The following is a 14447-nucleotide window of genomic DNA, read 5'->3' on the forward strand; positions in this document are numbered from 1 at the left end:
GATTTCGAACTCACAGAAATCCTCCTGCCTCAGTCTCGTGGGTGCTGGGACCACCAGGCCCATCAACGCATTATTATTATTTTCATAATACAGAAATGCTTTAGATAAACGACTTTTATTACGAAGGACAGGGCACTGCTTTGGGTGTGGGATACACAGTAATGGCAAGTCAAGCACTTTCCTTGACAGGGAGTGATGACATGGCCTGAAAACGGGTCAAGAATATGAGTGATTCTCTGTGAGAGTGCATGCTTAGCAAAAATGAGGTCCTCAACACTGTGCACCCACAACACTGCAGGAATAAACAAAACTAAACAAGGAAATAGGACAGCCCTTGGGCAGTGAGAGACAGGGTCCAGTGAGAGCACTGGTTCTCAACCTGTGGGCCGCGGCCCCTCTGGGGTCAAACGTTTTCACAGGGGTCACTGAAGACCATTGGAAGACACAGACACTTACATTATAATTCATAACAGTAGCAAAATTAGTTATGAAGTAGCAACAAAAATAAGTTTATGGTTGGGGGTCACCACAACATGAGGAGCTGTATTTGAGGGTCACAGCATTAGGAAGACTGGGAACCCCTGGTTTAGAGAGAATGTTTAAAAAATACCTCTCTCATAAAAGGGACCACGCAGAGTCATGGTGAAGACGAGGGGGGCATGAGGATAACAACGGGGGTGGAGTCCCTGTAGAAGCAGGAAAGCCCATCCCCAAAGCATCAGCTACAAACAGAGATGTGAGGATTGGCAGGAAAGACAGTGTGGGTGGTAAAACCAGAACAGCAAGTTGCTTTCTATCCGTCCAACCAGAACAGCAAGTCGCTTTCTACCCATCCTCTTGCCCGACCTTATCCGTCTTTTTCCTGCATCACATCCTCATCGCTTAATATCTTTCTTGCTCTCCTTCCTAAATGTTGCCCTATACCCAGGTGTACATTTGTATATCCAGATGCTTTAGAGGCCAGAATACACATCAAGTAGAACATGCAGCCTGTTTTCCTTTTGAGGTTGTATGGCTGTGTATCCTCCCTTAATATTATACATTCTAAACCCATCCACTTTCTCGAAGCTTGTGATTTCATTTTTCTATAGAGAAGAATAATATCCCACTTTATATATGTACCAGATTTTTATTATCCATTCATCTGTTGATAGACATCTGGGTTTGTTCCAGTTCCCTGCTATAGTAAACGAAGCAGCAACAAAAATGGGCATGCAGATATCTCGAGGTGTGGGTGTGGGAGTCTTTGAGTATAAGCCTAGGAGTGAAATGCTGTGTCGTATAGTTCCAGTTTTAATCTTTGAGGAACCTCTCATTTCCATGATGGCTGTGTTAGTTTGCACCCCTGCCAGCCATGAATAAGGGTTCCTCTTTCACCGCATCCTCTTCAACACATGTTATGAGACTTCCCGATGCTTGCCGTTCTGACTGGGGTAAGGCAGGTCTCAAAGCAGTTTTAGTTGCGTTTCCCTGATGACTAGGGATATTGAACACTTTTTTCCCCCAAGAGTTTCTCTGTGTAGCCCTGGCTCTCCTGGAACTCACTCTGTAGACCAGGCTGGCCCCAAAATGAGAGAAAAGTAGGTGATTCAATGACCCCTAAGAAGAGATGCTAACCCAAGCTGAGGCTTATCTGGAAATAATAACTCAATGGGACGAGGACGGCAAAGGTTCCCTTCCCAAACCTTTAGGGGAAGTAGAGTCTTGCTGAAATCTAGATTGCAATTTCTTGCCTTACACGTTAAGAATAAATTTATTTTAGCTATGTCATTCGTTATAGTTGGAGAGAGAAAGTTTTTTCCCTGGGTTTTTTTTTTTTTTTGTGGGACTCCACTAGTTGGCTTAGAACAGGCCCCCAAGGAACTCACAGTCATTGTCAGTCTTCAGATCCTGGCTTAGTCTGCCCTCTCTGATTCATTTAAGGCAGTGTTCCAGAATTTCACCTGTACTCAGAAGGGGAAAAATGTATTTATTTTATGGTCCTGGCTAGCTAACTTAACTCAAGCTAGAGTTATCTGAACATAGGGAACCTCAATTGAGAAGATGCCTCCATAAGATCAGGTTGTAGGACATTTTCTTAATTAGTGATTGACAGAAGAGGGACCAGCCCATTGTGGGTGGGGTCAGGCCTGGGTAGGTGATCTTAGGTTCTATAAGAAAGCAGGCTGAGTAAGTCCTGGGGAACAAGCCAGTAATGAAAACCCCTCCATGACCTCTGCATCAGCTCCTGCCTCCAGATTCCTGCCCTGACTTTCTTTGATGTAGAATTGTAAGGCAAATAAACTCTTTCCTCCCCTACTTGCTTTTTGATCGTGGTGTTTCATCACAGCAATAGAAACACAAACTAAGACATTCATTTTTTGTGGAAACAAAAATAAGCCTTGAATTTCACCTTGTCATAAATTACGAAGGTCTAGTGACAAACTTTCTAAATTAGTGCTTTGGGTTAATGTCATTTTCTTGCATAAAGTTTTTCCATGACTCCCGACTGTTTATTAAACCACAGCTCTTAGCCCAACATTCATTCCCTTCCCAATCTCCTCCCAGCCTTTCTGGTCTTATTCCCACTATGCCCTTTCCAGGAGTTCTAAAATCATGTTTTCTTGACTCCAGTACTTCTGGATGTTAGTAGACCTTGAGCACACAGGAGGGGCGGGGCTCTATGGTCAAATGACATTACTCAAGGATCAGTTTACATTAAGTTTAAGCCAGGGTCTTTATTATGAGTTTTCAGATAGTTTACCAGTGTACAGTTTGACTCTCTAAGAAGCAATCAAAGTACGAAGTCCCTTCTGAACACTTGACCATTGATGCTTCATACCGACTCTGTGGTGGCCACTTTGAAATTCCTGTTCCCAGTTTGTTTCTTTTCTAACCAAATAAACCTGTTTATGATAACCTGAGGCTGTTTTGCTTTTATACATGCATGTACACACACACACACACACACACACACACACACACACACGCACAGATAAACACAAGTTTTGTTGAAATGATCATGATCTAGACATATTCCATTCAATTTTACAGAATTTTCTATGGTGTTGAGTTTTGAGCTCACAAGAACTAGTGATGGTTTATTGTAGAAATACACATTTGATACTAGAATATATATCTGAGTAATGTTATAAAATATAGAAACTATTTATAAAATAAACCATTTTAATAATGCTCCTAGCTAATGTAAGAAAGAGGCAGCAACATCCCATCCTAAACTCACGCACATGCACACTCATGCACACACACACCTGGCAGGCACAGAGGAGTGGCAGAGTGTTCAGTAGGGTAGCAGAAGGCACAAACCCTTCGTCTGTCTTTCTTCTTCATGACAACTGATTCCAGGTAATCTTTGGGACTCAAGAGAAGGTAGCTGCATTTCCAGTCTGCCTGGCTCTGTAAGTGGCACACTCTGTGGCTTGGAGGACCAGAGACAGCAGGGATCTTGGCATCACTACACCTTGGTTAAAGATCATTTGCCACAATGAGCAGCACAGAAAGCAGAAATGATATTTACCAGTGGGGAGGTGAAAAGAGGAAGAAAGTCAGGACCGTCAAACTTATGATTTGATCCTCTGGATGCAGAGGAAGCCCGAGCTGTGGGGTGAGGAAGGATGGGCAGGGCAGGTCTCTCCCTGCAGTGGTCCACAGGGGGCAGCTTGGCTGCTGCCTGGAAACACTCAGGACAAACATTTGCCATATGCTCTGGGTGGCAAACTACTCAACGATTTCTTCTTAACAACAGAGGAAGCAGCTAGGAAGCGTCGATGCTGTGAATGCCCATAACTGGTACTTCCTGTGCTTCTGTGGCAGAGGATGTCCAGTGTGCAGACGGGGCCAGCAGGCTGCCGAGGGCAAACGTCACAGTTGCTGGGAGAGTGAGATTTCCAGCTGGGTGCTGGAGACACCCGAGCATCATCACATCCAGAGCATGGGGTCAGTCCATAGGAACCTCAGTCACAGGCCTGCTCCAGGCTACCCCTTTCGTCGTTCTCCATCTGTAACCAGCTCCAGTCTAGACTCTGAAAGTTAACAGGCACATTAAATAGGCACATTAAATACTCAGTGGCCATGGACATCTTTCCTCTTCAGGAGGCAAGCAGCACAATCTAAAAGGATGTTCATACATTATCAGCATCAGTTCTGGCACCAGCTGGAGTTCCTGGAACTCAGTGCCTGTGGAGCGTGGAGGTCACACAGAGAGCTCACTCACACACTCTCTGCAGGAAGGTGGTACTCAGCTATGTTTCCATGCCAACGGATGAGGCTTCCCCTTTCTCTGGTTAAAGTGCAAGCAAGTAGTGAGATGGAAGAAACAGTACCAGGAGGTAAAAAGCAGCAGGAGTTAGGGAGGCTCACACGTGACAGACACATGAGCAGATTAGAGACGATGGCAACTGGCGGCAGGGTTTCTTCTGATTCCCCCCACGTTAGAAGTGAAAGCAGGGAGCAGACAATTGTGTTAGTAGGAAAAGTCCATGTAGACACCGATCATCATTTACGCTTTGTCTGAAAGCACCCGAATCACAGCTAGATTTCTTCAGGTCAGTTTCTCTGACACTGCCTGTGGCTAAATCCTGAGTCCCTGAGCCGCAGGCTATGCATGACAGGTTCCTCTTTTGTCACGGAGCCCAGTACTGTGCCCAACACAAACAGATGTTCTGCAGTGGTCCCAAAGATAGGGAAGGGGCTTCTGGGAACACCGCTGCCTCCTCACTGAGATTAATTTCTCATAAGGAATAAGATGACGGATGCACATGGCATTTCTAAGCATGAAATAGTTACAAAAAACTTAAAAATGTATGTGCCAAGGCTGACACCAAGTCGCTTTCCCTCCTCCTCTCATCTTTTGCTACAGAAAGGAAGGGAGCGGGCAAGCTGGGGTCCCCGAGGGTTGTTACCGTGAAGCTGCGGTCTTGCTCCTTCACGGTATCTTGCAGCGTGCTCTCTAGCCGGGTGCGGAGGGCATGTGCTTCAGCCACCAGTTCCTCACTGAAGACAAGGGTCAGATTACCAGAACAAGATCATCAAGATCTTACCAGAGCAAATCTCCTGCTTTCAAACACGCTAAGGAACTTGCACACTGTTCTAAAAACAGTGTAGGAAGCACTCATGTCATAGAGCACAGCATTGCTGGCTGGCGATTTCATGGGTCTAGTTAACCCCTACCCAGATGCTTAAATTTCATGAGAGACAGACAACATGGCTGAACATATGGAGCAGTAAACAGATCTTCATATAGCAAAAAAAGCAAAAGACTTTTTTTTTAAAGGATCTGTTTTTGTTTTATGTGCTTAGGCATTTGCCTGCATGTATGTTTGTGCATAGTGGACATGCAGTGCCCATGGAGGCCAAAAGAGGCCATTGGATCCCCTGGAATTGGCGTTACAGACGCTTGTGAAATGCCATGTGGGTGCTGGGAACTCGCTCAGGTCCTCTGCAATAGCAGCCAACGCTTTTATCTGTTGTGCTGTCTTAGCTGTTTTAGCTCCAAGACTTCTTTTTGATTTACATATCACTGAATTTCTCCCCAAAGTGCCGAAATCTAAAAATGTTCCCCATCAGGCTGGAGAGATGGCTCAGAGGTTAAAAGCATTGGCACCTCTTCCGGAGGTCCTGAGTTTAATTCCCAGCAACCACATGGTGGCTCACAACCATCTGTAATGAGATCTGGTGCCCTCTTCTGGCCTGCAGGCACATATGCAGGCAGAACACTGTATACATAATAGATAAATTAAAAAAAATGTTCCCCATCAACTGTGTTCTGAGGTTTTTTTGGAGGTGGGGTGGGGGAGTGAACAGGAATTGAGCACATCCTAGTCAAGGGCTCTGTCACTGTGCTATAGCAGCTCACAGGTTTGGAAAGGGATAACGAGTGTACACACTGCGAAGGTCTGGGAAGGCACATCTAGACTGAATAACTGGTCTGCTATCATGGACTGTCTTCATGACACTGGGGCAAGTCAAACAAACTACGTGTCCTTTTCCAACCACAGCCTGTGACACAGGGAGATAAAGCGGTCACCCCTACCCCTGCCCCTGTTCACAGCCGAACCTTTCTGAGCGCTGTGGGTACCGCTGGAGGAAAAGTACCAAGACAGAGCCCCAGACTTCCCTTCTCCTTCAAACGTGACATTCTGTGTGGAAAAGAAGAGCATATCCACAGAGTTCTTAGCTAGGCTAAAGGCTCATGTCAGCTCCAGAGATAACTGAGAGGTCAATGAATCAGTGTCTGACCTCCAGAAGCTTACAAGAGATGGAAGCGTTAATTAAGACTCCATAGTAACATATGATGAAACACCAAAGACTATACACTCCCTAGGATCAAGAATAGGAATTTCCTAAACATCTTTATTGTCATGTAATTTATGTTATAAAGCTTGCCTGTTCACACTGTGACAACTCATGGCTTTAGCATATGGAGAGCTGCACAACCATCACTATTGATAACTACTTACAGCAAGTTTTATCACCCCCCAAATAAACCTTATACCCTCTACCAGTCAGTTCATCCCTCCCCACGATCACTGTAGGCCATCACCTACCTCCTTCCTATGCCTAAAACAACTAGACCAACAGGCACTGCATTAAAATAGCACCTGTCATGCAAGGGGCCCAGTATGCAGAAGAAATGAACAGTGTCAGTGGAGATGAACAAAGCAACCCCCAAGACGGGGCAGTGAGTGGGTGTGCAGGACGGGAAGCAGCGTGCCTTGCAGGTAGAAACCACCACAAGGGACATCTGAGGAAGGAGGGTCTGTCTTGTCAGTAAGCAAATCTTTGTACTCCAGTGTGTAGCAGAACCAGTCAGAAGGAACTGCTGGGTACCACCCCAATTCAGAGGGTCTCCAGGGGGACCCCAGAGCCTGTATTGTTATTGTTGCTGCTGCTGCTTCAGGGTGAACTAGACTAGGGCAAGCCATTTATAAGAGACAGCAGACTAACCCAAGAACCACACTGAGGTGTTCGCAAATGCTTTAAAGAGTTTAAACCTTGTCTAGAATGGAGAAAAAAACCTCACGATTGATTTCTGATCAAGTGACTTGGTCAGAATGTCACCCCAGGTAAACAGAAGACTTGGTTAAAAGTTAGGAGGCAGGAAGTGAAAGAGAAGCTAAAAGTGTTGCCAGGGAGGGGCTGTAGTGTCTGCCAGGAAAGAGAAAAGAAGGCCTATGGGATGGCTCAGCAGGTAAAGGTACTTGCGGCCAAGTCTGGTGACTTGAGTCCAGTCCCCAGGGTTCACATGGGGGAAGAAGGGAACCAGCTTCCACAAATGGCCCTCTGACCCTGGCGGTGTACCTTGGCACATCCTCCCACATTCAGAAATAGAAAATAAAGCAAAAATTTAAAAAAAAAAGGAAAAGAAAAGAAAATTAGGGGTGAAAAGGAGGATGAAGGGAGGCGCTGGGTGGGAACAGCAGCCTGGTCACTCCAGAGGGAGGGGCCTGGAAGGGACAAGGCCAGGGACCCAGGTGTGACAAAGAGGGCACACCTGAAGTGTTTTAAAGAACAATTAGCATCGATGTACAGCCTGACTAACAATTTCAAAATTCTCATTAAACAATTTGAAATCCAACTCTTGGACAGGTTAGCAAGCGACAAGGGACTATGGGAACAGACTTATAAAACATGCCTGTGTCCATAGGACCCGGCAGACACGAAAACGAGAAGCATACAAGATCCTCAGGCGGAAGTGACTGGGGACAAGCATGCTCGTCCAGGCCTAGTCTCCCGTGTGTCCTTGAACATTATCACACTTGGCACTGTTACATAGCTTACCTTTTCTTGGCTGAGTCAGGCAAGCTGTCACAGGTACTGGACGGCTGGGACATTAGCTGACCAGGGTGACTAAGCCGAGACACATTCATGCTATCTGGGCTCCCACTGACAGGACCTCGGACTTTACTCTGAATGACAACAAAAAAAGACAGTCAATAAAATTATAGAGTCGGTGGACTGGGGAGGTGGCTCGGTGACTACTTAGGTTCTTGTAGAGAATCTGGTTTGGATGCTAGCACCCACACTGGCTCACAAATGTCTCTGACTGCAGTCCCAGGGGGATCCAATCCTCTGGCCATCAGACATCTGCACAATAACACACAATTAAAAATAAAATAAATCAAAGAGAAGAGGAAGGAGCCGGGCGGTGGTGGTGACCACCTTTAATCCCAGCACTTGGGAGGCACAGGAAGGCAGATCTCTGAGTTTGAGGCCAGCCTGGTTAAAAGTTAGGAGGCAGGAAGCAAAAGAGAAGCTAAAAGTCTTGCCAGGGAGGGGCTATAGTGTCTGCCAGGAAAGAGAAAACCTTTACAGAGCAAGTTCCAGTTGAGTCTCTAGCCACAGTTGGCCAGATGTCTGCTCCCCCCATTTCTACCCTAAGCAATTCGGCGTGGAAGGTCATTCCATGCGGACCAGCTCCCACAGCTGGGGTAGCCTACTCCCCACAGGAACCCTCAGCTCCTCTCACTGCAATGCCTGTCTCTTAGTGCTGAGACCTAACAAAGGGTCGCATTCAGTCACTAGCTACCACTTGAGTGATTCCATTAGGAAGGGGAAGAGCGAATCCTTTAGGGTTTTCCCTTATTTGTAAGAATAAGGGGTGTCCCACACAAGCCAGTTAGTCGTGTCCAGTCTCGGGTCACTCTCACCATCCAGACAGCACGCACCCTTCTGGAATGTGCTCATCACACCAAGCACTTCTGAGAAAGCTGGGGTTCCTCCCTGAATTCACAGGCTGCCATCCTGCACACTCCAGCATTGTACACTTCTTTTTTTTTATTTATTTATTATGTGTACAGCATTCCTTTCATGTGTGCCCGCAAGCCAGAAAGGGGCACCAGGTCTCATTATAGATGGCTGTGAGCCACCATGTGGTTGCTGGGAATTGAACTCAGGACTTCTGGAAGAGCAGTCAGTGCTCTTAACCACTGAGCCATCTCTCCAGCCCCCATTGTACACTTCTTTACTCAGTCTAGAGCGCTCTCTTTCAGGTCCTTGTCTGCAGCCCTCACCAGCCTAGAGTGAATGCCATATTCAGCCCCCACATAACCTCTGCTTCCACAGTGCCGGGCACTCAGTGGACGCAGATGGCAGCGCAGGGCAGCATGTATTATCTCGGATTTCCCCTCCCCTCTCTGTTCTTACAGGAGGAACTATCCCCAGCTCCCATCTCCAGGGAAACCTGCCAGTAATGCTCCTGACTGGGACTCCTTCAGTTCTCAGCAGTGACCGTGAACTGTGCCCTGCCACGGTGAATCTTCCAGTACGCCATCTCCTCCCTTGGCCTATTTGGGATGCTCCAGTCAAGAATCTTTACAAAGGGGCTGGAGAGATGGCTCAGCAGCTAAGATCACTGGCTGCTCTTCCACAGGACCCGGGTTCCATTCCCAGCACCCACATGATGGTTCACACCTGTCCAGCTCCAGGGCTTCTGGCACCCTCACACAAACATACATGCAGGTAAATCACCAATGAAGATAAAATAAAAATTAAAAAAAAAATCTTTACACAGCACCATTTTGTATCTTGCTTCTATAATAAGTCGCCTCCCTTTCTTTGCCCTTCTGGGTTGTTCTGTTATCTGAGGCCGGGTCCCAGCTAGCCTTGAACTTCCTGCTCCAGACTCCCAGGTGCTGGGAGCACAGGTGTGCACCGCCATGCTAGGTGCTCTTCGCTCTTGACGTTACTAGTGATTGAAATTTTCTTTTGCCGCCTTCTCTTACTTCCTGGTATATTTTCAATAACAGGTCCCTCTCCTAGCAGCTCCTGTATTCCAGGCAGTGTGTACACGCCGGGCAGTGGTGGCGCACGCCTTTAATCCCAGCACTAGGGAGGCAGAGGCAGGCGGATCTCTGTGAGTTCGAGACCAGCCTGGTCTACAAGAGCAAGTACCAGGACAGGCTCCAAAGCTACAGAGAGACCCTGTCTCGAAGACACAAAAGCAAATCATGAGGGCAAAGGCAGTCTCTTCAACTAATGGTCCCGGGAGAACTAGAGATCTGTATGGAAAACATAAAACCGGGTCCCTATGTCGCATTCTGCACACACACAAATCAGCTCCAATGGATCAAAATCTCAATTTAAGATCTGAAATGATGAGAGGATAGGATAAGGAGAATATTTCACAAGCACGTACAGGATATTTTGCAAAGTGCCAAGCTCTTAGGAAATAACAGCAAGGAGTGGGCGCATGGCTTTGCACGGAACCAGAAAGTTTCAACACAACAAAAGAAGCACCCCTCGTCTGCACCCCTCGTCTGACAGACAGTTAATAGCTAGGATATGCAAAATTGAAGACCAAGAAAACCACAATCCAATGGGCTAGTGAATTGAACAGACAGCTCTCAAAAGATAAAATAATATATGGCCAATAAACATAGGAAGAAATGTCCCACATTACTATTAGAAAAATCAAATTAACACTACCTTGAGATTCCAACTGCCCTAGTAACAGTGGCGTCAAGAAAACAAGTTACGTCAAATGCTGGCAAGGACACATACAAAAGGGAACATTTACACTCTGTGGTGGACATATAAAATGGTATTGACTACCATGAAAATCAGTGTAGTGGCTCCTCAAAGAAACACGATAGACCTACCGTAAGATCCAGTATACCACTCCTCAGTATTTACCAAAGGACTCCAAATGAACATACGAAAGAGACACTTACATTTAGTGTTATAGGACTAGTCACAGTAACACAGTTATGGAAACAACCCAGGAGTCCCACAGAGAAATAGACAAAGAAGATGTGGTACACAGACACAACGGGATTTATTACAGCCATAAGAAGAATAAAATTATGTTTGCAGAAAAATGGGGCTGGACATAATCTTATTAAATTCAGCCATTGGAAGGACAAATAGCACATTTTCTCTCATTGGTGAATCCTGGAGTCTATATAACTACCCACACATACCATAAAAGCAGAGGGAATGAGAAAAGTAGGAGGGCGAGCGGTTAAAAACAGGAAGAATAGTGGACTACGGAGGAGGAGGTCAAAATACATTATATATTTGTATGCACCTGTCTCCATGAAACCCAGTTATTATGTACAATAAATATCCACTAACTGAAAATCAGAAGTTGTGCATAAGAAGGTCTGGCTACAGTGCCAGCAGCAGTAGAAACCTGGGTGAGGGCCAACCAGTGCTGAACAAGAGATGTCCATGTTCTAACTCCTGGAACCTACAAATATGGCCGATTTGGAAAAGGAGTCTTCCAGATATAATTCTGGGCTCTGACATCATCAGGTGTTTTCAAGCCAGTGACACCTCTTCATCCGCCCCTAACACCTTAACAGGATTGACAACATAGCTTCAGCTGGCCTCAACTCACCATCCTCCTGTCTCAAAAAGTGCTGGGATTATAGGTGAGCTACCTGTGTGTGCTTGTGTGTATTGTGTGTGTGTGTGTTTGTGTGCGCACGTGCATGTAGTGTGTGTGTGTTTTGCTAGGGACTAAACACGGGGCAGCTGGGGGAGGGGAGGCCTAAGTCTTTTTTTTGGTTTTGTTTTTTGTTTTTTTGAGGCACAGTTTCTCTGTGTAGTCCTGGCTGTCCTTTAACTCAGAGATTGGCCTGCGTCTATCTGGCGGATTAAGGGCAGGTGCCACCACTGCCCAGTAATAGCTGGATTCTTAACTTCTGGCCTCCGATACTCTGAAAGAACAATGCTGTTTGGAGTGCCTCCACTTGTGGTAGTTACAGTAGCCACATGGGTAAATAGAATCACCTCACAAAAACCTTCCCTTCAAAGAGGCCTTCCTGTCTACTCCACGTCACAAATGAGTGCCAGCTAAGGAGAGCTGAGGAGCATGTGCCTCTTCAGAGAGTAGTGGCAGCACAGGGGGTGGGACCTGAGAGGCTGGGGCAGAGGCCACTCACACAGGCAATCTTCAGAAGGTTCCAGAGCTCCTTCTGCCGCTTCTCCTGGAGCCGGACCACAGTCTTCTCGTCCTCATTCATAAGGCTCACCACTTCTTCCACCTTGGGCAGCAACTCCAGTGCCTTCTGCTTACAGACCACAGTTTTACTGTGAAGAAGAAACGAGCCACACTTCCATGAGATCTGGGCTGGCACAGCGTTGCTCCTGACTATTAGGGATCCTACCAGCAACCAGGCTGTTTCTTCATTGTGTAGGCTAATTCCACATCCTGTCCCGCAGCAAGAGAGGGAGCACCTACCTGAGCTGTGTGTAAATCACTCGTACTTTTTTCTCGAAGCTTTGGATTGCCTGGAGTAGGAGCCGGACCATTTCCTGACTGTCACCGTCTGTCCTCTGGTCTGCAGAAGAGAGGGGCATAGTTCTTCCTCCTGGTCTCTGGGGGAGACCAGTGTCTCAGAGACAAGACACAATGTCCCAGGGCCACAACCACCTACCTCTCGGCTTCTCCCTTAGTCGTCTATAGAGCTCCCTCGCTTGCTCCTCTCTGGAAGAGAGAAGAGGCTAGACTCAAGGTCCACCAACGACATTTAAAGCACTGGTCTGCTAATTCTTACCAGCAGAACAGCCATTTTTTAGACAACTGGTCATATATTCTCAATGGGGAAAAAAAAACCCTGCCAGTTTTGGTACTATTTAGAAAATCCAAATGCCCCAAACAAGAGCAAACTTAAGGATTATATTCCTTCTCTGCTTGGCTACAAGAGTGATTCAAGGTGCCATTTCTGGACCTTACTAAGAAAATACTTGTCCTCAAAACTGTAAGTACAAGGCTAGATATAAACTCCTGTCTCTTCCCTGATACAGGCTGAGAAGATGAGCTGACCCTGGCTCCACACACATAGCCTGAGCACTCAGGAAGCTGAAGTAGTGTCTTCCTGTGAATTTGAGGCAGGTCTTTCTTGGCTCTCTAGCAAGTACTGGGTCAGTCAATATATAATAATACCCTGTTTTGAAACAAACAACACACATATGCACGCACACACACACACACACACACACACACACACACACACACACACTGAGAGAGAGAGACAGAGAGAGAGAGAGAAGGAGGGAGAAGATTTTTATTTGGAAACATGAAGAGTAAAGGGCTAAAAAATAAAATACAATGGAGAACAAATAATTCGTTGTTTTTAGGTTTCTCACCCTAAGAATTCTAGTAAGAGCACCAGGGGACACTGATCGCTCAGGTGACAGAGCCCTTGTCAAGCTGAACCACCTGCCTGGGCCCCTTCTGCCAGCACACAAGACTGCATGCTAGGTTCTCCAGGTAGGGTGGATTTGTGTGGACGCCTTGACCCCTCTTGGACACAATGCCAAACTTGGGGACTCAGTCCTACTTCCTGCTCTGGGAGCCACACCTAGACAAGGATGGGCTGGATGAACAGGCATGTCTGCTGCCACAGAAAGGTCTGCATGCTTGCGTGAGTGCGTGTATGCATGTGTGAGTGCGTGTGTGTGCGTGCGTGTATGCTTGTGTGAGTGCGTGTATGCATGTGTGTGTATTTCTCATAGTCTGAAAGGCTCCTTACACTCTGTGAGGTCACTTTTCCTTGCCAAGGTGATACACCAGAAGACATGCCCCACAGAAGGAACCCCCTGAGGCAATTTTCCCACATCAGAAACTCTACAGGGTGTCGGTGCATTCTGGGGTACAGTGCAGTCCTCCCTGGTGGTACTCACAGGTCGTCCAGTGTGCCCCCCTGCTTCCGACCCATGGGGCTCCTCTGTAGGTCCACGATATCAGTCTGCAGGGCCATCATCCGCTCTACCAGATGCTTCACGTCGTCCTCCTGATGGAAAAGCTGTGCTCATGCCAACTGATGTAACCAGGGCATCCTGAGACAAGAGACGTGCTGGGCCCTGCTAACTCATAGGAGACTTTCCACTGACTGGCTAGAAGGAATGTGGGCTCATGAGGAAGACGGTTTGAAGCTGGATATTCCTAGTGTGAGACCCTCGGCAGTCACTTAACCGTAAGCCACAGTTTCCTTCCATAAAACAAACCTCTAGCAGGGCTTAACTACAGGCTTAAAAACAGGAGTAAGCACAGTATCTGGAGGAATAGATGCCCAGTACGTATCACTTCATCTTTTCCTACACAAAAGCAAGTGCTAGGGCTGAGTATCAAATTGGTGAGGATAGGACACACACTTTTAATGTTTTTTTTTTGGAAGATTTATTTCTGCGTACGTGCATGCTGGAATGCATTGCCACAGTGCCTATGTGTGTGGAGGTTGGAGGACACTTTCAGGAGTGGGTTCTCTCATTCTGCTGTCCATGTTGGTTCTGATTGTGTATTCCAGGCTATCACTTGTCTCTGTCTCTGCCTCTCAGTTTGCTAGAGGAGCACAGAGATTACAGATGTGTGCTATTACCAACTTTTAAAAAAGTGTGTTCTGGACATCACACTCGAGTCAGTAGGCTTACTGCAGCAAGCATCTCTACCCTCTGAGCCATTCTGGGGGCCTCATGCCCATGTACCTTTAAGTATACATTAA

The 14447-nt window shown here is 46.7% G+C and overlaps 1 protein-coding gene across 2 annotated transcripts in view; it reads right to left on the reverse strand.

Moving 5' to 3' along the window:
• Positions 1 to 2691: 2691 nt before the first annotated feature.
• Ikbkb (inhibitor of nuclear factor kappa B kinase subunit beta) overlaps positions 2692 to 14447 on the reverse strand; it is a 49032-nt gene continuing 37276 nt past the window's right edge. Inside the window, exons 16-22 of one of the 2 annotated variants that reach the window (XM_075986324.1) lie at positions 13630 to 13739; positions 12381 to 12430; positions 12185 to 12284; positions 11886 to 12033; positions 7780 to 7907; positions 4902 to 4992; positions 2692 to 4022 (exon numbers count right to left, since the gene is read on the reverse strand). In XM_075986324.1, the coding sequence (XP_075842439.1) occupies positions 3954 to 4022; positions 4902 to 4992; positions 7780 to 7907; positions 11886 to 12033; positions 12185 to 12284; positions 12381 to 12430; positions 13630 to 13739 (696 nt within the window). In that variant the 3' untranslated portion in view covers positions 2692 to 3953. The remainder of the gene's footprint in view (positions 4023 to 4901; positions 4993 to 7779; positions 7908 to 11885; positions 12034 to 12184; positions 12285 to 12380; positions 12431 to 13629; positions 13740 to 14447) is intronic. The other variant, XM_075986325.1, reaches the window with a different exon arrangement.

The sequence above is a fragment of the Microtus pennsylvanicus genome, chromosome 9 (genome assembly GCF_037038515.1).
Source record: "Microtus pennsylvanicus isolate mMicPen1 chromosome 9, mMicPen1.hap1, whole genome shotgun sequence".
NCBI lineage: Eukaryota > Metazoa > Chordata > Mammalia > Rodentia > Cricetidae > Microtus > Microtus pennsylvanicus.